The following is a 23,147-nucleotide window of genomic DNA, read 5'->3' as shown; positions in this document are numbered from 1 at the left end:
GGAATCGGGGAAGATTCTCTCGTCCTCGATGTGGGTAACATATATGCGGTCGTTCATCCGACCGGTGAGTATAGCATGCGAATCCCAGGATGGATTGTGTGCACCATGAAAGATAAATTGCGCAGATGCAAAGGAGTTTCCTTTGTGAGATTAACATTGCCTCATGGTTCGACGCCGGTAGCCGCAATGACCATCAACATAGCCCAACTTGTACGTCCTCGAACTCTTTGATCCTTCCGGGCACAGGACGCCTATCACCCTAGCGCCTTTCTTCTGGTAGTGCGATCAACGTAGGAGGGGTATGTCTGGGGGCCTTCGCCCACGGGCCACAGCACCTCGTTGAACACAAGATGCCGATGCACCCGACATCACGTTTTGAATGCGGTTCGATACGATGGCAGTCCTTGATCCGTTCTCAGATTGTAAATGCTGCTGATGACTCGCCACGTAGTTTATCTCGCTCGTTGACGTCCACGCACAAACCTCCTGCGAGCAGCTATCCACACGAAGTCTTTGGCTCTCCGAGTCAGGAGACTGCTGCAGCGGATCAAGAAAACACTGTTCCCAGTCTCGAAATGTGGGACAGACTCAGATCCTTCGACTTCTGCAGGCGGCGAGCGAATAGCGACCAGCGAACGCAACTTGCGCCGTCGGTTTCGACGGCTACGATCATAAGCGATGAGTCCCATGCTGTGCTGACCAAAAGGAGAACGTTTGCAGCTCATTGCTTGCGAAGTGTGGTGGTATGCATGGAAAACCGGTCAACGGCCAGGCGCCAGGCGCAATCGTACGGTGGAACGTTGACGTATCAGATCGACGAATGATGTACGTACAGGTATGTTTCCCTGGGTCCCAAAGAGTACAGGCTTTGCTTTCGATGGCTGGTATGAGAGCAGTTCGAAGTGGTGTGAAGTCCTTCTATAGCAAGAGCTTTGAAGGATCAAGACCACCAGGCAAAGGAGTTGACAATCTCGAAACTTGTGTTGATTGCTGAAATGCGTTGCCTCCAACGCCGTCCCTCAAAAGACGCACAATGTTGACATGTGCGTATAGCTCCCCGAAGTACATCCACTCATGCAGAAACTTCCATTCTACCCACTACTTCTTGCACGCCCCCTGCTCGCAGTGTTTTCCCAGTGGCGGACAATTGGTTGACTGAGTCCATTCTTACTGAGCGGGATACTTGACACAGGCGTTCTTGTTGCTGCAAAGCATCTGTCGTGGAGTCGTTGTTAGGAAGATGGACCGGGATCGAGTACTGGTTCAGACAATACTCACGACGTGGCCTCCATCTTTCTCGCATCTCTTTTGCCCGAGCTCATCCCTCGTGCAAGAGTCTCCGTGGGTCACTCCGGTCGCACGCGCAGGAGTCGCGAGGACAATCAGTCCGGGGATCGTGAGGAGATGGAGCTTCATGTCTTCCTCGGTTGTAAGGAAGATCAGGGCGAGTGTGGCAACGGCGGTTATGGAGGAAGCGGAAGCTGACCACTCTAGGGAACTGGTCAGTACTATGGGAACTATGAATCCTCGGAGACCAGCAGCGTACCGTCGACCCTCGAGAGTACAGGCCAGCTGGCGGGCGATCGAAGTGCGACGTCGGAGCATCGCTGAAACCAGTGGCGCACTCACGTGATTCTCACGACAACACTCGTCACACGGTATATGCGAATGAGGAGTGAGCATGGCGATCGCGATGCGAAGCGATTGTTGGTCGGTGATCTCGGGAGGATGCGAAAGAAGAAACAATTGGGATGAGCGAGGAAGAATATCGATCTTGACGCCATGAAGCAGCTCGTGGCGAAGAGAGTTGTCGGACTACGCCTACATTCAGCTGCGGAAAGTCAGACCAAATTTGTCGCTTCGCCTCGCTACCAATGCTCTGTCTCTCCGTGCCCAATCACTCACTGCTGCTACCAGAGCTCTCCTTCTCCAGCGCAACAGCTTGCTTCCTCTCTTTGGCCGACTTCCTCTCGCCAAAGATCATGGCACCAATATAAAACAATCCCATCAAGCCCGCAAAGACGCCATAGACAATCTTATAACGACTCGGTGCATCAGCCAACTTCAGTCCGAGTCCACCATTGATCATCCCAAGCACGACCGCCACCCTACCGGTGAAGATATGGCCGTACGACCACACCGTGCGCTTGTGTACTTTCTTGTACAACCTGTGCTGAAGGGCACCCACGATCGGCATGAAGAAGAGCACAGCGAGCAGGAACAGTCCAATCCCAGCGTGAGGTTTCGAGAGGTATGATCCCTGTTTGGCGAGAGAGATGCCAATCCCAGCAGCGGCGATGAAGATGGCATAGCCTAAGAGTTGGATGGCGCCGTGGACCCAGGCGAGATGGGAGAGATTGGCCAGACGGACAAGGATGGCGCCGATGGGGAAGATGCCGACGAAGGCGAGCGAGGCCATGGCACCGTGGGCTTGAACGAGGCGAAGGCTGGGCTGTGATGAGGAGGATGATGAGCTTGTGGTGGAGGAGCCGGCCGCAAGGAACGGGTTGGGGCTCGACCCTCCAGTTGCCTTTGACAGATCCCATTTGAAAGCTCCGTGGTCGTCGTGCTGAGAGACGGGTGTTTCAAGATCATCGGAGGCAATCGATGGTCCTTTGAGATGCGCATAAATCCAGTCGCTGTCTCCGCCGCTGAGGGCCATCGTATTCTTGCAGTTGCTACATCGTACATTGGCTGTCATCTTGCCGTTGGAGATTCCAGATCCTTCGAGAAGGGAGATGCTGGCGGCAGTGTCGTGTGTGGGCATGACATGTCCAGTTGCAGTCCGCGGAGAAAGAGTCACGTTTTTGCCATCTGCAGAACTATGCATGACGAATATGTTCGCATTGCTCATCGTTGTACCTTGACCGAGGGCCACCCAGGAGTACGATGTTGGGGCTGACAGCTGGAAGAAAATGTCGCCAGGCTCTGCTCGTCTCTCAAGGTTCGTCTTCGAGGATGCAGGGACGTTCAACGAGAAACATACATCCGTCTCAGGACACGTCTGTAAGATGGCCGGTCCGGTTGCGGTGCCACCATCGGTCGCGCTGCAGTTGTTGCCAGACGGAGGCAAGTGCTCGTAGTCTGCGGTGAGAGTCGATGCACTGGAAAAGATTGGATCATCTTTGGTATAATCCAGGCAGAACCCCGCCGATCCATTGATTGGACTCGAGGGAATCAAACTTAGATCGACCTCTGTGCAGGCGAGGATACTATTAGCAGGATAGTAGTCAATCCAGGCGAAGCACATTTCGTCTGCGCTGGAAGGGCCGCCGGGAACGGGCTGAGTGTCATTCATGGTGTTGTATTGACAGGTGGTGATGAGACGATCTCCGGGGAGCAGTTTGATCTCATTCAAAGTCTTGGAGAACTGATACCCGTATTCAAAGTGGCGTAAAGTTGACAGCGGCATGATCTCCTTTCCGTCTCGAATAATCTGGACCCAGGTATTGACACCACGAAAGTGCATGTGGTGGAAGACGGCAACAGCGGTAATTCCTTCCTCTGGCCAGTTGCGAGTACAGTCCGGCGTGCAGACTCTGGAGATAGTAACTAATTCTTTACCGGGCTCTAGGAACCATCCATCGCCTTGAAGCGCGCCAGTGGTAAGTGAGCCAATCTCGGTCTCCACCTGTTGATCAGTCCAAGAGAAACTGTATCCAGTAGTATCCTTGACGCCCTCAATCAGGTCCGGGTTGTTGTAATGTACCTCCAGCATGGCGTACTGGTACAGGTCCTCGCCGAAAGGCTTTCCAAATCCAGGTTCGAACGTTCTCCCGGCCATGCCCGGAGCCCATTCAGTGACGAAGCCATTGCATGGATTTTTGACCGCTCGAGCATCACAGTTGGCCTCCTTTCCGAGCATGTCCAAGTATGAATCCGGCAGATCGTAGCATGCGTAGAGCACCAGGTGATGCAGCATTGAGCCCGCTTCTCCCGGTTGCTCTCCAACGAGGAAGTTCTTCTTCCCTGCTGGCATCTTGTGGAGCGTGTAGCAGTAAGAGGTCTCCTTCGCTGGAATGGTAAGCTCCGGCTGTAGGACGGTGAAGTTCTTTGCGTTGTTGACGTTGGACACAACATTTAAAGAGACATCTTTCCCTGTGCCCAGTTTGACGTACTTCTTGCCCATTTGGCCGTCTTTGTGCTGTGCAAAGGTGTTGGAGTCGGAGTGGGCATAGATGAACCACTGCCAGGAGTCTCGCATCACATCGACTTGCGTTTCGAGGCAGTCCGCCATGTTCTTCTTGTCGAAGATGAAGTGGGTTAAGTTATCGGATTGGTCGCCTTCCTTGAAACGCATGTTGACGGTCTGGTCCGGAGAGACGTCTGGTCTGACGAATCCCTGTGCATGGCGGTTTTCCAACATGAAGGAGCCATTGTCAGCTTTGTATCCGAGGGCCATGTCGGCGCCTGTCATGGCTCCGGTCTCGCTGAAACCGAGCGCGAGGTAGCCATTGGATCGAGAGGCGATTCCATACGACGAGTAGTCATCTCCAATTTTCCAGAACAGCTGCACATTCCCGTCGTTGTCGAGAGCGGTGTTGTTGCTGAATTGGTCCCGATCAAATGGGATCCAAGCCAGGTCGGTGCTCGACTGCGCAGCTACCAAGGCAGCAAATGCCAGCGTGCAAAGAGTTGTTGAGAGGAAAAACATCATTTAGCAAAAGGGAAGTAGTCTACGTAACTCGAGCTGATGAGCAGCAACCGCCAACGATATATGAATGCTGTCGGGACTCGAAGTGCCGCTTATGCCGCCGGACGAGTAGTCTGCACAAAATCCTGTCAGCGTGCACCTAATGTATTCGACACCGGTAAAGTCACCCGTTGCAGTAAGAGCGCCTTGGAAACATGGTTGCCTGATGCGGTCAGCATGTACACAGCCCTGGCTCGGCCAAGCTCCGGCTTAGTAGCTCTGTTCCTGCTGCCTTCTCCCATCGCACAGCATGTTCAACCGTCCAATCGTCAGTTGTTGGATTATCATGGTGGCATGCGTACCATGGAAAATTGCTGTGCAAGCAATAGTCCACCAGCAAGCCGCGTCATCGCGGACGTGGTCGTACAGCCGTCAGGAATGCAGAAGTGACGACGAGACGTTGTGACACCAAGTGAAGCAGCGCCATGTGGCCAGATCGGCATTGGAAGATCCGGGGAAACGCAAGCCGCGTCGATCGTGTAGCAGTTATCGTGGGAGCAGTGTCCGAGGTCAGCATATCTTGCAAGGTGCATCATTGGAGTAGCCAAGGCCGACAACACACTTACTTGTTGTGCTACTCACAACGCTATATGCCTTGGCTCCCTTCCCATGGGCTCCGTTGTGATGTTTCTCTCGTGTCGTATACCAGATGTGGTAGCACTGCCGAATTCCGCGATCGCCGAGATGCCATATACTTCCGCGACCAGGATTGAACAAAAATGGTGTCCGAGCCTGAATCGTGAGCAGAACAATGAATCGTTAATTGCGACTTCATTGCTACTCTTCAAGTGCTCGGCAAACTTCCAAAAGCAGCCAGAGTCTCCGACCAAGTTGGACTCCAAGTCAGCGATCATCTGGATGTCGTATCGATTCGGTTCCCATTGCGGCTTGTCGACCGGACGAGCGCTGCAAGGGCGAGATGTATGCAATGAAGCCGTCTTGCCGTCGAGTGCTCTTGCGAAGCTGTGATGAGTATGAAGAAGCTGCAAGAATACAATCGTTCCGCAGCCCACAAGCGCACAATGGTGAGCATAAACCGACCTGCGAGTTTGAAGTCATCTCTGAAAATGTGGTAGGTTCAAGAGATATTGATGCTGCTGACCGCCGATAGGGTATGCGCACTCGATGCAGGAAATCCCCAACATGCTCACCATGATGCCAGTTGATGCCGCCAGACTCTCGGGAGTTCATGCTAATCGTCCTTCTCATCGTCGTCGTCCTTCTCTTTCGCTTTATCTTTCCCGCCTGCCGCCTTCTTCCTCTCACTCTGCAGTGCTTTCCTGACCTTTTCTTCGCCCTCGTCCTTCATCTCGTCCCACTCGACGTCGTACTCCTCTGCAACGAGCTTCACCTCCCTCCGCAGCCGATTTCCCTCTTCGATCAGCATCTCCCATGAAGCCAAGTCGAATCCTTTCGCTTTGTACAGTGTGTTCTGCCTCCTCGAGACCGTCAAGTTCATGGCGCTCTTATAGCTCACTTCCCGATTGTGGTACAAGAACCACAGGTAGCCTCCTATCAAACCCGACAGTCCCACGAGATATGTCACCGGCTCCATCACATCCCATCCCAAGTCCGTCAAGAACGTGCAATAGTAAACAGCTCCCCACCACCCAAGAAGACCCCCAAAGCCCAGTCGCGCGACCTGCTTAGCTCCACGATGAGCCAGCTCGTCGCACTCCTGTTTGACATCTGCCATATTCGATATCCGCTTGGAGATCTTCCTCAGTCGCATGCGGAGGTAGTATGTTCGGTCGGAAAAGGACGGGACGCCGACGTAGATTGGTTCGGGAGCTCCTTCAACCTCGACGGCGAACTCTTTGCCTCGCGCGGCGTCTCGGATGAAGTCTCCGATTTCGGTGGATGGTGACCAGCGGACGAAGTTGGCGTGGTCGGGATCTTTGGCTGTCCGCTCGTCTTTCTCGACTTGGTCTTCCCTTTTCTTTCTGACGACTTCTTTCTTGTCGCCGCCGCCGCCGCTGATCTTGCCGGTCTTCTCCCGCTTGCCGTCTACCATTGTTTCGTCGGCGTTGTCGTCTACGGTCTCCTCTTCCACGACTACAACGTCCTCCACATCATTCCCAGTCTCGTCTTCCATGGAGTCCTCCGCGCGGAACACCACATCCGGCGGCCTCTCCCTCCCCTTCTTCTCATCCCAGAAGAATGGTAGCTCACTCTGTATCAACCTCTCCAAATAAGATAGAGGTTGCTGAGGATGTACCAGTAGAGCCAACGGTTCCACATCTTTCCGGTCCTCGTTCTTATCTCTCGTGGTGAGTGGCAGTACGAGCTTCAACATGCGCGATGGTGTAGTGAGAAGCTTGCCCTTCGTCATGGCGCCGGCGGAGCGAGGTCGATGGACGGGTGGGACATCACTCCCTTCGCGCGTCCATGGCGATCGGGCTTGCATCTGTTTGCTCTCGGACTCCACGCGGGAGAAGTGGTCTTTCTCGTCTTGGGTGACATTGTGGGAGAGCTCGGCGGCGGGTCGGGAGAAGGAGGAGTCGGGTGCGGATTTGGTGTCGTAGATTTTGCGTTCTTTCGGGAGGAGACGAGGGATGGTCGTGGAGAACAGGCGGGGTGTTCTTGATGAGAGTGACAGGGTTGGGCGGTGCGGACGGAGGGTGAAGCTGGACCGGGGTATTCGTGGCGCGGCCTGGATGGCTAGACGGGAGAGAAGAGGTTCCATGTCTGAGGGTTGCTGATGTTATTGCAGCGCCATGAGGGAAGGTAGAAAGAGTAGGGCGTCTCGTGGTAATGATATGGATAAAGGAGAAGATTGCAATGTTGTCGGCGTGGACTATTGACACAAGAGTGGGAAGCGAGCCAGCTCCGATCTGCGACGTCATTTTGCTGCACGCGATCAGATGAATCGCGCGAAACCAACACGCCTCTGCTCGTTCACTGACACAAAAGCAATGATGCGTTACAATCTATCAAGGTATGGTCATGTCTCTGTGCGAACACTTCTGATCAGCTCTTCTCCAACGCGATCTTCTTCTCCTAGCAGTCCTCCTTCTACCTCCTCCACGCCAGGACCATCGCACCCAGCATCGGCATGCCCGTCGCTATCATTATAGTCCTCCAATCGATCCCAACTCTTCCACTCCCACCTTCCACAATCAATATCGTCCCACAGTCCCCAGGCTGCGTCGTCGGCAATCCAGGTCCATGCGCATATATTGTTCTGCAAAACTGCGGCGGATTATTGTAGACCGTCGTCGGCTTTGCTGCCGGAGCGATATATCCACCTGCTACTCCTGCGTATACGGTTGTCGGTGTGGGCGGCTGGTAGTATGTCGTCGCGGGAGGAGGCTGCCATTGACTCGGTTGTGCGTAGCCGGTGCAGGTCTGCCCTTGTGGACAGCAGGCGACGATGCCATTGGCGTAGGAGCAGACGTTATTGGAGGGACAGCAGCTGGAGGGGAGGGCTTGGTTAGACGGGTGGGAGTGTAGTGATGCGGCAGAGCTTACTAGTTGGGCTGATTGAGGTTTGTACAGCTCACTGGGTGATCTGCTGGACATTGTGCTTGCACTGCATTGGTACCGGAGCCAGAGCTGCCTTGCCAGGTTCCAGCTCCGTTGGGAACGCCGTTGACGATTTGTAAAGCGCCGACGAAGTTGTAGTCCTGGGCTGAGACGGAGGTGATGAGGGTTGTGATCGCAAGCCACGCCAGGCTTTGGAATGTCTGAGGTCGCATCGGAATAAGTGAGTAGAGTCTCGAACCGGTGTCTTGGTGTGGATGCGACTCTATGGAAGACGTAGTCCCGGTCTGCTATCGCAGTCCACAAGCATTCATTTCTCTGCAAGTTCTCCAGTTGCTTCAATCTCGTCCAGATAGCAGATATCAGTATTCAAAGCTGCGCAAACAATCCGCCTCGGTCGCAAACAATTGCAGAGGCAATGCGTACTCGGTCGCACAAAAGCAGCGTGTATCACGGAAGAACGAGAGAAGAAGCAGAGGAACAGAGTAAGACGTCCCAACAAGAAACACGGTGTAGAAATGTACCTGTCATGCGGCGACCCAGCCTTCACCCATCCTGTCTAGACAGCTCGAAAGTCATGAGATCCAAGTTTTAAGAGGCGTTCGTCTCCATGCATAACACATGCATTGCCGGTCGATAGCTGAGCTTGAGCTGAGTCAAGCTTGCCCTGGGCTTTTGGAGGAGGCGATGCTTTCCGGCCAAGTCCGCGACACGACACGCCGACACCTTCCCTGTTGGATTTCGTCGCCGAGGTGATGGATTGAGGATTCGTGGTCAGATCTTGGCGGGAATCATGGAGAGATGACTGTGCTGTTTCTTGTCCGTCAGTCTTTGGTGGCGAAGAGTGGTCGTGGATGTACCGGAGAGGGGGAGGAAGAGTTCCAAGTGTCGTCGTGTTCCGCGATCCAGGTATGTTATTGGCGTATTAGCTCCAGCGCCTTGGAATGACGGGTTATCGTCCGCAACACATCATCCTGTCAACTTCATGACTCCACTTGCTATCGCGCACAACAACAACTACGGCGGTCACCGAGGATCGTTCTCAATCTCGAAATCGACAAGATGGTACAGATCGGCAAAATCCGAGGAGCACCTCAGTCACTCGAGCGAACCTCTGCGTCTTCAATCGAATCGAGCAGCTCAAAATCCGCGACTGGAATTCGCTTCAAGATGCCGATGGACCCGCAACAGCAGACGACGAGCATTGAACACAAGTCTGCTTGGAAGAGAATGGGCGGAGGAGCAAGAGACCGCGGAGTGTGTGGAAGATGAGGTCCACATACATCCACCACAAGCGCTCAACGAGCCAAATGCACAAAACACGATAGATGAGAAGGATGAACATGAAAACGAGAAAGGAGAGGGCGCTCATATCTCTGTCGCAAGCCGTCATCAAGCCACGACACAACAGCATGGTAGGCATTGGTGAGGAAAACTGCGAGCTATTGTGTGATTAATCTGCCAGGAAATGCGACCACGCCTAGCATCAGCCCTCCCTTTGTACAGCTCGCTCGACCGGAACTGGTCGCATTTCTGGATGTATGCTTTTATGGCTACTGCCATCTACTTCTCGCCTTCTTCTCTTTCGACTTCGATTTTGAGTTGATGATACGTCTGGAACAACACTCATTCCTCGTCCTTCCCGTCTCTCTCCTCCTTCTTCTTCTCCTTCTCCTCCTTCTCCATTCCCGCCATCTCCTCCCCCATGTCCGGCAGATTCTCCTGCTCTCTCCACTCCCTACAGTACTGTCAGCACAAGCACAAATGAAGTCGCGGAAAGCAACCTACTCCTCCTGTGCCTTCAGCAACACCTTGATCACCTCGAGTTCCTCGCCGAATTGTCGGTTCAACTCGAGGAATCTCGCCTGCGACGCTGCGGGCTTCTTCTCAATAACTGCCGACACTACAACAACCTCGGCGACGGCGGGAGCTTGCGCTGCGATCTGGCTATGCGATTTTTCCTCGACCCGGGCGAAGCCTCCGCTGCACACCTTGAAGATGGTTTGGATGCTGATGGGCATATTGGCGGAGACTGCGGCGTGTTTGGTGGAGCTACGCTGAGGCTCCGTAGGTGTCGGAGTGATGAAGAAGAAGAGAAGGTCAAGTTCGACTGCCGCATCTTGAGAGGTATATGTAGTTTGGGCTCCACTTGTTGGGTTTGCATGTGCTAATGGTTCAGTATATTCACCTACGATGGCAGCGATCAAGAGCGGAGAGGTGTAAAGGGGATTTTGGTTTGGACTGCCTCCGAGGACTGAGTTCCTCATTGCGGTTGTAGCCTTGATCGACTCTGCGAAGAGGCTCCGTTGCGAGGGTTCAGGATAAAGTTGTCGAACGGAGACATATCCGCAAGCATGCAAAGGATGGCAAAAGTGGAGAATGAAACCAGCTCGCTTGGTCGGCGGACGAGTCTCCTTTGCGGAGAGATCGCTGTTCGCGCCCAAGGTAATTAGCGATGCTGCCGCGTCGCATGCATTCAATTGCGCACTTTGCCGGCAGTCGGGCTGCCATTCACTCCCTCTCCGTCGATTTCGTCATCCTTCACTCGGGATGGCACATGCAGCTGAGGCAGCGCTGCACTTTACCTCAACAATTCCGTTCACCTTACGAGCTTGGCGCTCTGAATTTCTTTTGAAAGCATCGCCATCTCCTCCACGACTGGTTTCGATTTCTCGTCCATCACCACCACATCGCACACCGCTCCTGCATTGAAAACACTGCTACGATGGCCACGCTCCGCATTTTCTTCAGCTTCTTGATCTGCGCTCTCGCGATCCTGTCCATCTTCCCTACTTCCATCCATCTGGTCACACAAACTATCGAAATTATGTGCAAAGCCCCTCTCGTCAACCACTTCATCTCCTGCGCACCCAGCCAGCAATTTCAAGTCTTTCCGAACCCGATCTTCGCCAACATCATCGCCCAAAACGTCGAGCTTGCCTCAATGCGGGAGGCGGCTTCGGACATCGCTGCATTTCCATATCAGCTCGCCATTGGACATTCGGACTTCAAAGACATGATCTTCGAGATTAGCGCCGAGGACCTGCCATTCAAGTTTGTCCTCTCTTCGTCCACAATGACTTGGCGACAATGCTAACGCTCCATAGGCAGCTCCTGTGGCCTCTTCTCAAGTCGTTCAACAAGCTGACGGACGGAGCTACGGACAGTGTCCAGCGCAGTGTGTCACTCACCAACGCCCTGATCGACAACACCATTATTGTACACAGCTGGGCTCGAGACAAACTCCAACTGGACGAGGCCCGCGAAAAGTCCTTCCCGTCGCCATTGCCACCGATCGCACGCGCGATCGGGCTTGATTATGCGTCCGAAGACGCACTCCTCCAAGTCTTTACCCTCACGACTTCGCAGCTGGTCCGGCAAACAAACCATGTCCTCGTACAGCACGAAGCTACCAAGGAGAGCCTCGTCGAACTGAGGGATCTGCTCGATCGCATTGCATTCGCTCTCAAGCCGGAAGAGCACTCTCTTAAGAGGGAGAAGTTGGACGACGCCTCGTACTGGAAAGCCCTTCTGTCGCACCGGAGCAACTTGCCGAATTTCGACAAGAAAATGGAGACGTGCGCGAGATTCTACGACTACACCCTCCGTGCCGGAAAAGCAGTCGCCGAGACGTCTGTCGCCTTGCACGATGTTCGCAGCAAAGTCAAAGGCGTGCAGGAAGAGGTCGAGCGGTCGCCAATGTCACTAGCATCCTCGGGCACCTCGCTGCGGCAGACTATTTTCTCTCTGGGAGTAAGCATCGCGAACCTCGAAGAATTCCAAAGAATCTCCAGAGCCGAGCAAGAAAAGCGGATGCAGACGTTCGATTCTACGCTGGACGGTTTTGCTGCCATTGCCTAGGAGGCTTACAACGAGGTAGCAGCGGTATGAGAAAGAGGCATGACTGAGTCTGGCGTATTGGCGGCTTTCGTGCAGGATTCCCTTTTCCCGCAAGCAAGCGCCCAAGTTTGCACACGCTCCATTCAGCGGCCTTAGTGTAGCATACCGTACAAGGCAGCATAGATTCATCATGGAGGCAATACATTCGTGTCGTGTTCCACTTTGAGATATCGGCGTACTGACGCTACGAAATCACGCATTATTGTCTGTCCGACCTGCTGCCATTTACCTTTGCTTCTTCCATTTCAATTCCATCTCTGCACCACTGACATGAAACACTTTCGCATTTGCAGCCTTCAATACCATACTCGGACCATCTCCAAGACAAGACGCTATTCTAATCATCCGCTCATCTCACTTGTCTCGATGCTAGCCCGACTGTCAAACGACGACAAGCACCAAGGCGTTCAGGGCCTGTCCACGCTGCCAATGGACGTCCAGCTGAGAGGGAGCCGAGCAGCATGTCTCTCTCGTCAGACGGAGACGTGCATCGCAGAGCTCTGGCCTTCAATCTTCACTGACTCTACGGGAATAGATGCAATGCAGCCGCTCATCTCGCTGGTAAGACACGGAGAGTAAGACATTGGCAGCAGTGTGGGTATAAGGTCGCCATCTTTTTTCCTCTTCTTCAGCTTCTTCAGCAATTTCCATCCCAATCATCTACCACATCCAATCATCTCAGCATCTTCAACAGCAGCATCTTCAGACTCAGGATCTTCAGTCTCAGCCTTTTCGACCGCAGCATCTTCAACCTCAATCTTCCAACTCAGCATCTCCCGTTCCAATTATCTTCCATCTCGATCATCTTCCATCTTCCATCATTCTCCAGCTATGGACCCAGCAAACACTCCTCTCGTCACCGGAGACGATTCCATGTCGGCGAGGCAACCCGTCTCGGACAATGCAGCGCCCTCTGCCAACCACCTATCTCCTACAGCCCACCTCTTCAAGATGCAGGCAGCCGACGAACAGGACTGCTGCACTGCAACCAGCGAAGCCGGCTTCGACTGCACTTCCCTTGTAGAAAAGAAGTTGTCCAGACCCACGAACACCGACTTCGACGAAACTGCTCACGCCTCGAGCTGCGCTGTCTGTGCCGGTCTACGTGCGGACAAGTCCGAGCCAGCATCGCCAACTTCCGATACCTCCAGCACTCCCGTCGCCTCTTCTCAAATGGACGCCTCGAGTTCATGCGGCACATCTCCAATCTCTGAACGCTTTCAACATCCGCAAGAGCCGCAGGCGGTGGCTCTTGACGATCATCCCACGAGAGCTGGACAGACTGCTTGCAAATGCCATCACGGTATACGTCACCAATCCAATGAACAAGTCGAAGCGCCTCCCGCACATCGCATTACGAAGTCGTCTGTGCCCACCAAGGTCGCAGCGAAGCAAGACCCGGCAGCGTCTCGGGTACCCAACCGCACGAAGTACTCTGTACCTAGCAACACCGCGTCTGAGATGCAAATGCCATTGCCAGAAGTTGGTCATACTTCCGCTTGCCAATACCATCTTTCGAGGCGCGTGCCGCACAACGACTCGATGAGATCTACTGGTCCAGCCTGCAGCACCCACTCACCGGAACCTGGCCGCGAAGATATTTGTCAATGCTCTGGTTCGAAGTGCTCATCGCGGAAGAAACAGCTCAGCGTGCCAGGCAAGCACCGCCCAGCGAATTCATCCCTCACAGATCGGACGGTAAAACAGCTTCGTAGCGTTTGGAGCGAAGTTGCAGATGTCGTACAACCTGTCCGTGTCTGGCACTACTGCGTTGGTGTAATGAGAACTGCCATTGGTCTGTTGATATTTCCGCTCGGCTTGCTCTTGGCTTTGTTTGCCCTCCTGTACATCTACCGCCTATGGCTCAGCGCTGCCGAAGTCGTGGTTGTGCGTACGATAGGCATGGTCTGCTCGCTTCCACTGGTCGGCCTCTTCCGCTTCTGTCCTCAAATCGAGACCAAACCAAATCGATACGTCACGAAAGTCATCGCTCAAGACGTCGAACTTGTTTCAATGCAAAATATGGCCTCAGATGCCGCGGCTTTGCCCTATCAGCTTTATGCAGGGCAGGCCGAATTCATGGCAATCCTTCACGAGCTCGCGGCACTAGACCTGCCATCGAGGTTTGTTTTGAACTTCTTATACTCTATGCAGCACTAACATCTTGCAGGGACCGTCTTGTGCCGATGATGAGGACGTTCAACCGTTTGAGTGATCAAGCTGCCCAGCGAATTACGGACACTTTGGCGATGACCAACTCGCTCATTGACGGCACGATTCTGGCAAATTCATGGGCTTCGAACAAGCTCCGCCTGATTGTGAAGCGGGAGAATTCTCTTTTGGCGCCCATGCACTCAATCCCAAAGGTATTCGGAGTAAAGTCTGCTTCTGAACGCGAGCTGGGCTTCGTGTTCAGTGGCCTCACCATGAAGCTTAGCAGGAGGACCCAAACTGTTCTCGGTCAACATCAGCAGCTGTCAGCTACCCTGGTTCAGCTCAAAAATCTGTTGGATGATCTCGCTATCGGGTTCTTGGAGGCCGGTGAGGTTGTTGAGGAGGAGAAGTTGGATGAAGAAGCTTACTGGAAGCACATCTTACGTGCACACCAACACAAAATGCGCGACTGGGATAAGAAGACAAAACTCTGCGCCCGATTCTGCGACTACACAAAGAAAGCCGGTAAACTCATCGGAGCGACGACTCTATCCCTGCAAGCAATTGGCGGAAATCTCAAGGTCTTAAAGGAGGAGTTGGACGAGACGCCCGCATTGCTTGCTTCGGACGAAGCATCCCTGGAGCTTACCATCGCATCGATCGCGAAGAGTGTCGAACTTCTCGAAAAGTCACGCACGCACTCAGAATCGCGACAAAAAGCGCGGGTGGAACGATTCGAACGATCGACGATCGAGAGAAAGGCGCAGGCGCCAGACGTCTAAGGACACGATCGAAGATCATTTGATTGTCACGCATCCTCCCATTGCAACGCTCCTCACGGAGCCACATCAGAGTCAAGGCAACGAGTGGCTTTTGGTAAGAGAATTTGGGAGTCCCGCACTGTTCATCGGGCTTCTTTGGCGGGCTGGAAGATGCGCAATATCACCTAGGTGGTTGTACGATACATTAGATAGACACAAACATAGGAAGGGTCCCTACCCGAGTCGTCTCTTGCTTCGACCATCAGGTTCCATGAGCCTGCAGTCGAGTCCTTTGTTTACATCTGTGGCCGTTTCGAAATGGTGAGTTATTGACGAGCCGAGCGAGTTTTCAACCCCGCTTCCCTTGCCGTTGCCGTTGCCAGCTTTTGTCCAAGGTTCCCTTCCTTCTATCACATCCATCACCTCCACGTACGTGGGCTCATTGTGTCTTGCGGAAACCATGTTGATACTGTCGAACTGTCCCTTCAATGCTCGGATCGATCGAGCCCGTCATCACCATGACCGAAGCGGGGCCATCCTCCCGCGAGCAGACAATGGGGACAAAGAAAGGCCGCAACTCGGGTGCTTGAGCCGACACAACGCATTGCAATGGAGTCTCACCATCAATGCCTCACTGGCATGACTTTGATCACCATCGATTTTGCCTAACCGACTCAGTCGTCAACGTCACCCACGATGGACGCCCGCTATTCCAAGACCACACGCAGGAGTTCCTCTCGCAGGCCCTCCACAAGCCGTCCCAGCCGCCCACGCAGCAGGGATATGGATGAGCTGCTCTACGCTAAGATGTCCACGACATCTCCCACTCCGAAGTCTCGTAAACCGGACCAGCGTCAAGATGAACGGCCGCAGCAACTCGGCCGTGACGACCGCAGCACACGCGAGGGTCGAAAGACATTCACCATAGCGCTTGCGTACAGCAGTATTGCTTCTGCCGCCTTGGCAATTGTATTCCTGCTGTGCTTCTCAGGATCGTGGACTGGCCCTGCGAGAAGCCAAATCTGCAGGATCCCTCTGCTCGGAAATACGACCTTTTGCTCGCCCACCGAGGGAATTTCGGAACCACATTTCAATCGACTTGTTGCGCAAGAGGCCGAGTTTGTAGCACTGCATGAATTGGCTACGAATGCCGCTCTTCTTCCGGCCATGCTTTGGGAGGGCCACCGGAGCTTTCAGCAGCTGGCTTTCACAGTGGAGATGTTCCATGCAAATCGCAGGTTTGTAGTATTCATCTTTTGCGCACTCCTAGACGCCGAGAGGCTAACCTTCCACAGTGGGCAAATGGGACCCATAGCATCAGGTCTCTCGAAACTCTCCAGCAGGGTCTCTGTGAGCCTTGTAAACAGCATTCTTGGTATGAATACGCTTACCAAACACATTACTTCTGCGCATCTCAATGCCGAGCGCTATTTTGAGAAGACCTCGGCTTTGGAAAAAGGCTTTGAGAAGTTGCTCATCTTACTTGGCCTTCTTAAGGATGACGTTCCTCCTGAGCGTGATCTGGCCTCGATTTTCATCGGCATTACCACGGAAATCGACAAATACATCGAACTCACGACGGAAGAATCCCGAGAAGCTAGTCCCGATCTCAAGAAGTTGAAAACGCTTGTGGAAGCTATCGCACTCGGATGGATGAAGAATGACGGATGGGTGAGGGATGCAAATGAGAAAACAGCCAGGTCGTTGTCATTGTCATTCTGGCAATGGCTTCGATCATTATACGAGGATGATGATAATCATCAGACTACCAACGAGCTGATGCATCTCGCGAGATTGGGCGACCTTGGTCTGCATTCGACGTGGAAGCAACTTCTTCATCACCACAATAGTACCGTGCCCAACTTCGATGAGCGGACGGAGCTGGCTGCGCAGTACTACCGCACCATTCTCATGGCCCTAGACAGCGCTTCTATGATAACTTCCAAGCTGCAACAGATCCGCGAGGGGATCCTCGTGCTGCGTGACACTGCCCGCGCCGAGATTGCAGAGGAGGGAATTTCTCTCTCGTCGACGAAAGAAGCCCTCCGAGCGAGTTCGCGCTACCTCAAGAGGAAGTCCAAGTTGCTCAACGCTCGACAGAAGAGAGATTGGGATGCTTTCGAGCGTGCGAGGAAAGGAGAACTACCCCTGATAAGAATAAAGGAAGAGGAACCTCCCAAGGTGGTGGAGTGATGTGTCTTGAGAGATTGATTTGCCGAATGCCTACTTCCGTTCGGAAACATTTTCAACTTCTCAATCCTCGATGAAGGACACCACGGCGCTCAAATGCTGCGGCGTGCGCAAGCGACCCAGATCCGGTCCCATCCTGACCATGCTCAAAGCGGCAGTCTTCAGAAAAGGTCCATGGCGGACAAAGGATCACAAGAAATCTTTGTTCCAGGCAGCACGCCGGATCTGTCGCAAAGTCATGACTCCCAGGTCATCTCCAGATCAACTGCAGCCACTGTCGTTGTTTCTCCACACGCAGACCTACCCACCATGGATTCTCCCGAAGCCCGGACATTCCGCAGGCGTGCACCACGCCCTCGCTCGTCCAGCCGTCCACGCTTCCAAGATGGAATGGAAAGGCCGCACAGCGAGGCAGTGCTGAAAAGGTCGTTTCCAGATGTCCACAGGCTGCGATCACGATCTCGAGCAACAAGTCGGTCTGGTCGCCTATCTCGCACCGCTCCTGGATCATTGGGCAAAGCTCTTGAAAGACTCCACGGAAACATTCATTTGCTCAAGTGGGCGCCTGTTGCGGTCATCGGTCTCTTGCTGTTCCTCTATCTGACGGAGCCACTGCGATTGCCTGCCAAACGCACGATATGCAAAGCCGTTCTGCTCCGCGATCTTCAGTTCTGCTCGCCCGCGCAACATGTCTCAAATCCATACTTTGATCGCCTCATTGCGCAAGAGGCCAAGTTTGTCGATCTGTACCATATGACGGGATTGATCTCCTCGTTAGGCTCACTTAATCCGGGCAATTTCTCGCTGGTGATCAAGGCCGTCCAGATCGAGGACACAGTATCAGCGTTTGTGCACACCATAGCATCTCAAGCTGGACAAGGCTAACGTCATACAGTGAGCGATTGGAATTTGCAAGTAAGGCGATCATTCTTGCTTCGACTTCTGCTCAAAGAAGCATGGTCTACGGTCTAAGCCAGACAGCAGGCCTCGTGTTCAACGCCAGGCTCACGAACGGACGTATCAAGAATGGACTTTTGGACATTCCGCCCAACAACCACACCTTTATGTCACCAGTGCTCACTTTCGTGACGTTCTTAGGCCTCGAACCGGCTGCTGGGAGCGAATTGCCCGGAATCTTCTCCCGCTCAGTGAAGCGGATTGTTGAGATAACCGAAAAGGCTTTAGAACAGCATCAACAAACTCTGGGGAAGCTTGGCGAGCTCAAAGATGTGTTGGGCGCGGTTGCGGCGGTGTGGGAGACCGCGCCGCCTATCACTGTACAGCATGCACTGTATCCGTGGAAATGGTTCTCACGTACAGCAAACGGGGGATCACATTTACCAACGCAAGACACTGAGGGGGCGAAGGCGGTCAGACGAAATGTGCTTGATCAAGCTTCGGTCTGGAAAGGACTCCTCCGGTCCCGCTCGACCAAACTCACCGACCTCGACGCCAAAGCGGAGCATTGTGCGCAATACTACAGAGACGTCGGGCTTGGTATACGGATTTTTGAGACCACCACCCTGGCCATGCAGTCGCTTCTTGTTGAGTTTAGGACTTTACAGGCAGTGGACCCGTCGCTGGTGAACACCAAGGAGACGTCCGTGGAGCTCACAATCGCGGCACTGGACGCGAGCGAGATGCATCTGTCACAAGTCCGCAAGTGGTAGTCAAGAGCATAGTGAGACGGCGGCGGAAGATTCCAAGCGTGCAACCTCGGAGCATGCTGTCGCAGCAGGGATCCTGTCACCTCCCACCCGCCCCGGCTTGCGAGATGTCTTGCCTTTCATACATCTAGACTATCGTACATCCTTCCCGACAATCAATGGGCTCAAAATCGCCGCCGCCCACTCATACGTCGTGAATAGGATCCCTCCACTAAACACCGTCCGTCCCAACCTCATCGTCGTTCCCTTCCAAAACCCTTTGACTCCGTAATCCGCAATGATACTCTTCCATGCCTCCACCGTGCTGGCGCCTTTACTACTCTGACACCGCGTCTTGATCGTGTCGAAAGGTTGCGTCGCAAGGGTGGTCACTATCCCCGCTACGGACCCGTTTGCGAAATTCGTCAATGTCGTTTGAGGGATATCCCGCGTCTTTTCGAAATCCTTCAAAATGTTATATGTCCCCATCCGGAATGCCGTGGCGCCAGCTTGTTTGAGCGTCGTCCCTGCCAGTCCGCGGTATAGCCCCAGGATACCATGATCTCGCAGTATCGTCTTGACGCAATGGGTCGCAGAGGTGAATCGGCGTTCATTGCGAGCATCATCGATCAGCGCGGTCTTGATGCGCTCCGTCGGAGTGACGGCTGTGAGAGAGGCCACCACGCCAGAGGCCATTCCCGCGAGCATACTGCGGAGCGGAGACAAGGTCCCCGTCTCGGGATCTTTGAATGTATTCTTGATCGTGTCGAAGGAGAGGAAGCGGATGCCGTCTTTTCCGACGGAGCCGATTACGAGGGGGAGACAGCCTTTGTATCTGAGCGGAGGTTAGGAAGTTTCAGGGTGAGATTTTGAATGACATACCTACAGAGCAGCGATGCCTTCTGTGGTATACACTCCGAAGACAACTTTGAAAGGGTTCTTTGGCGTCGGCACGCCTTTTTGCTCGCGGAGCTGGACTCGCGTTTTTGCAAATTCGAATGGGTACTGTATGATCATCAGATGGGAATGTTCACGGCAGGTTACAAATCTCATACCGTCGCAGCAGCCTCTACAGCCCCGGCGAATCCTCCCGCGACCAACGATACTATCGCCGGAGTCTGAGGATCCTGGGATACGATATCAGCATCGAGGAAGTGGACATTTGGGAGGCATTGGCTTACATGGTTCATCCTCGCTCTCTGTTGAAGGCCAATTGGCTGGAGGTCTACATATACAGTCAATGGAAAAAGGAATGCTCATACGATAGATCGAGATGTATACGAACGGACTTCAAGGAGACGTGACGTGACGTGAGAGGTCGTTAGCGTGATTGAGCAGCAAAGATACGCCGACTGGCCGACCTCGGCTTTGGAATGAGCCTTCAATTTGACCATCAAATTGTGGCCATATTGATGGGTCGTCTCGCCCTCAGAGTCAACGGCTACGGCTGCTTCCTGCGATCTTCTTCTGCTCTCCATCTACGACCACAACATCGTCGCCCTCCTCACTGACCTCCGCCCACCTCACCCTTTAGCATGTCCTCCTCCACCTCACCACCCTCCTCCACTCCTCTGGACCACACCCACTACCTCACCCTCTGCCTCTCCCTCGCCCGCCAGTCTCCCCCCAAACCCACCAACTTCCGCGTCGGCGCCCTCCTCCTCTCACCCTCCAACTCCCCCGAACCCCTCATCACAGGCTACACCCTTGAATGTCCCGGAAACACGCACGCCGAACAATGCTGTTTCATCAAACTCGCCGAGAAATACGCCTGTCCGGTGGAAGAGTTGGGATGGCACTTGCCGAGGGATACGGTGTTGTATACGACTATGGAACCTTGTGTGAGGAGGAGTGCTGGGAATGCGAGCTGTGTGGAGAGGGTGTTGGGACTGAGGAATATGGAGGGAGGGGTGGCAGTGAACAGGGTTGTGGTGGGTGTTTGTGAACCGGAGACGTTTGTGGGAAGGAATGAGGGGAGGATGAAGCTGGAAGAGAGGGGAGTGGAGGTTGTGGTTGTTGAGGGGATGGAAAGGGAGATTTTGGAGGTTGCTACTGCTGGACATGTCAAGGAGGAGAAGAAGGATGGTGGGTGAGGTGCTGCCGGGTGAGATGGGATGGTCAAATGGTCGACTTGACGTGGATGAAAGAGCTTGGCTAAGACACTCGTGTTGAGTATCGATCATGAATTCGTGAGGATACAGGAGCTAGCTGCGGATGGCATGCGTTTGATCGTGTCAAATCTTCGCTGCTACGGACTGGTCGGAGTCCATAGATATCTCCTCAGTCCACTCTACTGGTTACCCATCTTGGCGTCCTCCTCTGCGTTCTTCGGCACCTTGACGGCGAGAGGAACCGTGTTGGCGTTGACCTTGCGAAGAGCCTGGAAGAAAGAAGAAAAGTCAGCAAAAGTTCACAACAGCAACACCACCACAAGGAGATGCACACCCTCCACACCCTCGTCTCCCAGGTAAAACTCCACGCCCACCAGACGACATTCCCACCAAACCTCACCCAACAAAACGGATTCAACAGCGAACTCACATTCTTGAACGAACTGTCCTTGTCCATATCTCCGTTCCACAAGTCCTCCACCTTGACAATCTTCTCCCCGGCAGCATCGAGGTGCACTTTCACCTTACTCGAAATGGTCTGCTCCTTGTTGATGCCCTTGACGACATATCTCGTCGTCATGTCCATCTCGATCGGGTTCCCTCCGGATGTCACCTCATGGCTCTTGCGCTCAATCTCGGAGAAAGCTTTCTGCAATCCGTACCACTGCGGCTCGTATTGTTTGCGGCCTTCGGCGATGGTGATGGGATCGGTGAAGGTGGCGTCGTCGGTCCAGAGTTGGAGTTTGGCGAGGGAGGGGCGGCCGGCGAAGAGGTCGAGGACGGAGCCGAGGAGGGTCTTTTGGGTGGAGGTGAGGTCGACGCCGGGCGCGGTGTTGATATTGGTGTTTTCGACTTTGAGCTCGCCGTATTGGGAAGACGAGGTGGTGGACGACATGGCGGATTTGGGGGTGAAGGTGAAGCTGGTGGGGTTGAAGCGGAAGGCGGTGATGGGGGCGGAGCGGGCGGCGGTGAGGGTTGGATTGGCGATGGTGCGGGTCAATTGGGGGGCGAAGGGACGCATGTATCGTGTTGATGAGGTTGTTGTTGTTGTCGAGGAGAAAAGTGAATTTGAAAGAAGATGTATTATTGAAGTATCCCGTCCATCTCTTTGATGATTGATCTCTCACGTCTGCATGACGTAGAACTACCGCGAGTTGCACGCGTCACTTTACGCTCAGAGATGTCCCTGCCGACCTCACTTCTCGGAGGTGTCTCCGTTTGACAACAACAACAATATCCCACGTATCAATGCATTGATGCCTCATTATGGAGTCCGATTCGACGCCTGGGAGCCATGAGAAGTACAGTCATCACAGCGAAGTCAAGTGGATCAACATTGATCGGCTGCTGTCTCGGCAACCACGGTTTACCGCCACAAACGCAAGACGAGATCTCGAAAGGTCTGTCGAGGGTCTCCGCATAACGACAAGAACTTGCACTCGACGCTTGGAAGCTCATTTCAGAGTCTTCCTCTGTACTGCTGAAGTGTTGAAGAGCTTGACGGACTCCGACCGCCGCATCCGGACTGACTCACGAACAAAGACGCGGACGCCACAGTCGAACATGCTTCGATTGAAGAGAGCAACGGACACAAGCGCAGGGAATTCCATCGTGAAGACGAAGCTCTCGCGTGCGAGGTGGCGCAGAGTACGGCTAATTCATCGAGACTAATGTGGTCGAAAATGGACGTCTTTCCACGTTCACAATCAGGAAGCTTCTTGCAGAGTCGTCCCGCACTGTGTGTGAAGCGGTCAGGAGCACGGCCGATCGCATGAGACTCAATTTACCGACAGATCCGCAAACTCCGTCTCCGGCTGACAAAAGTAGTCTTCACACTGTCACCCATCGCTCTGAAGCTCATTGCAGAGTCACGCCATCTCTCACCGGAAGCGACGATGATGACCATGATGACGAGGTTGACGTGCTTCATACTAAAGCGGTAGCAACAGCGTAATGTCTTGCAAGTACACCACATCTCGGCGAGATTCTGCGTATATTTCTTGATACAATCGTTCTACCAACGTACTCACGAAGCGATGAAAAGTTCAATGCATATCGAAAGCCGTTGTTGCGGTCCATACTTTCTCCGTGGCGAAAGAAAGTGACATAACGCGGCCTTGCAGGGCATTGTGAACTCATTTGACTGACATTTGGCTATCAGATCCTACTTCGATATCAACGACAGCGAGTGAGGCTACGCAGCGTCGGC

The 23,147-nt window shown here is 53.7% G+C and overlaps 9 protein-coding genes across 9 annotated transcripts; 4 read left to right on the top strand and 5 right to left on the bottom strand.

The window, feature by feature from the left end:
• Positions 1-1,897: 1,897 nt before the first annotated feature.
• Positions 1,898-3,123, bottom strand: MYCGRDRAFT_87659 (uncharacterized protein; the record flags this gene model as incomplete). Its single annotated transcript, XM_003848700.1, has 2 exons — positions 1,898-3,004; positions 3,106-3,123. The coding sequence occupies 2 exons, from the start codon at positions 3,121-3,123 to the stop codon at positions 1,898-1,900; spliced, it is 1,125 nt and encodes a 374-aa protein (XP_003848748.1).
• A 2,363-nt stretch (positions 3,124-5,486) lies between these two features.
• MYCGRDRAFT_62800 (uncharacterized protein) lies at positions 5,487-7,430 on the bottom strand (the record flags this gene model as incomplete). Its single annotated transcript, XM_003848699.1, has 2 exons — positions 5,487-6,125; positions 6,240-7,430. 2 exons carry the CDS (start codon positions 7,377-7,379, stop codon positions 5,886-5,888), a joined length of 1,380 nt encoding a protein of 459 aa, XP_003848747.1.
• A 2,372-nt stretch (positions 7,431-9,802) lies between these two features.
• On the bottom strand, positions 9,803-10,197 carry MYCGRDRAFT_96012 (uncharacterized protein; the record flags this gene model as incomplete). The annotated part of the gene is made up of 2 exons (XM_003848698.1): positions 9,803-9,914; positions 9,965-10,197. The coding sequence occupies 2 exons, from the start codon at positions 10,195-10,197 to the stop codon at positions 9,803-9,805; spliced, it is 345 nt and encodes a 114-aa protein (XP_003848746.1).
• A 704-nt stretch (positions 10,198-10,901) lies between these two features.
• Positions 10,902-12,037, top strand: MYCGRDRAFT_96011 (uncharacterized protein; the record flags this gene model as incomplete). Its single annotated transcript, XM_003849196.1, has 2 exons — positions 10,902-11,230; positions 11,284-12,037. 2 exons carry the CDS (start codon positions 10,902-10,904, stop codon positions 12,035-12,037), a joined length of 1,083 nt encoding a protein of 360 aa, XP_003849244.1.
• Positions 12,038-12,907: 870 nt separating this feature from the next.
• On the top strand, positions 12,908-15,012 carry MYCGRDRAFT_96010 (uncharacterized protein; the record flags this gene model as incomplete). Its single annotated transcript, XM_003849197.1, has 2 exons — positions 12,908-14,199; positions 14,271-15,012. The coding sequence occupies 2 exons, from the start codon at positions 12,908-12,910 to the stop codon at positions 15,010-15,012; spliced, it is 2,034 nt and encodes a 677-aa protein (XP_003849245.1).
• Positions 15,013-15,687: 675 nt separating this feature from the next.
• On the top strand, positions 15,688-18,066 carry MYCGRDRAFT_96009 (uncharacterized protein; the record flags this gene model as incomplete). The annotated part of the gene is made up of 3 exons (XM_003849198.1): positions 15,688-16,229; positions 16,335-17,116; positions 17,393-18,066. The coding sequence occupies 3 exons, from the start codon at positions 15,688-15,690 to the stop codon at positions 18,064-18,066; spliced, it is 1,998 nt and encodes a 665-aa protein (XP_003849246.1).
• Positions 18,067-18,980: 914 nt separating this feature from the next.
• MYCGRDRAFT_96008 (uncharacterized protein) lies at positions 18,981-20,017 on the bottom strand (the record flags this gene model as incomplete). The annotated part of the gene is made up of 4 exons (XM_003848697.1): positions 18,981-19,662; positions 19,714-19,832; positions 19,883-19,954; positions 20,009-20,017. The coding sequence occupies 4 exons, from the start codon at positions 20,015-20,017 to the stop codon at positions 18,981-18,983; spliced, it is 882 nt and encodes a 293-aa protein (XP_003848745.1).
• A 378-nt stretch (positions 20,018-20,395) lies between these two features.
• Positions 20,396-20,896, top strand: MYCGRDRAFT_30842 (uncharacterized protein; the record flags this gene model as incomplete). Its single annotated transcript, XM_003849199.1, has 1 exon — positions 20,396-20,896. A coding segment is annotated over one exon (501 nt), but the record flags the coding sequence as incomplete, so codon positions are not given.
• A 4-nt stretch (positions 20,897-20,900) lies between these two features.
• MYCGRDRAFT_105822 (uncharacterized protein) lies at positions 20,901-22,035 on the bottom strand (the record flags this gene model as incomplete). The annotated part of the gene is made up of 2 exons (XM_003848696.1): positions 20,901-21,207; positions 21,369-22,035. 2 exons carry the CDS (start codon positions 21,957-21,959, stop codon positions 21,118-21,120), a joined length of 681 nt encoding a protein of 226 aa, XP_003848744.1.
• Between the last annotated feature and the right edge of the window lie 1,112 nt (positions 22,036-23,147).

Source organism: Zymoseptoria tritici, chromosome 10 (assembly GCF_000219625.1).
Source record: "Zymoseptoria tritici IPO323 chromosome 10, whole genome shotgun sequence".
NCBI lineage: Eukaryota > Fungi > Ascomycota > Dothideomycetes > Mycosphaerellales > Mycosphaerellaceae > Zymoseptoria > Zymoseptoria tritici.
This window is presented reverse-complemented; position numbering and strand designations above follow the sequence as displayed.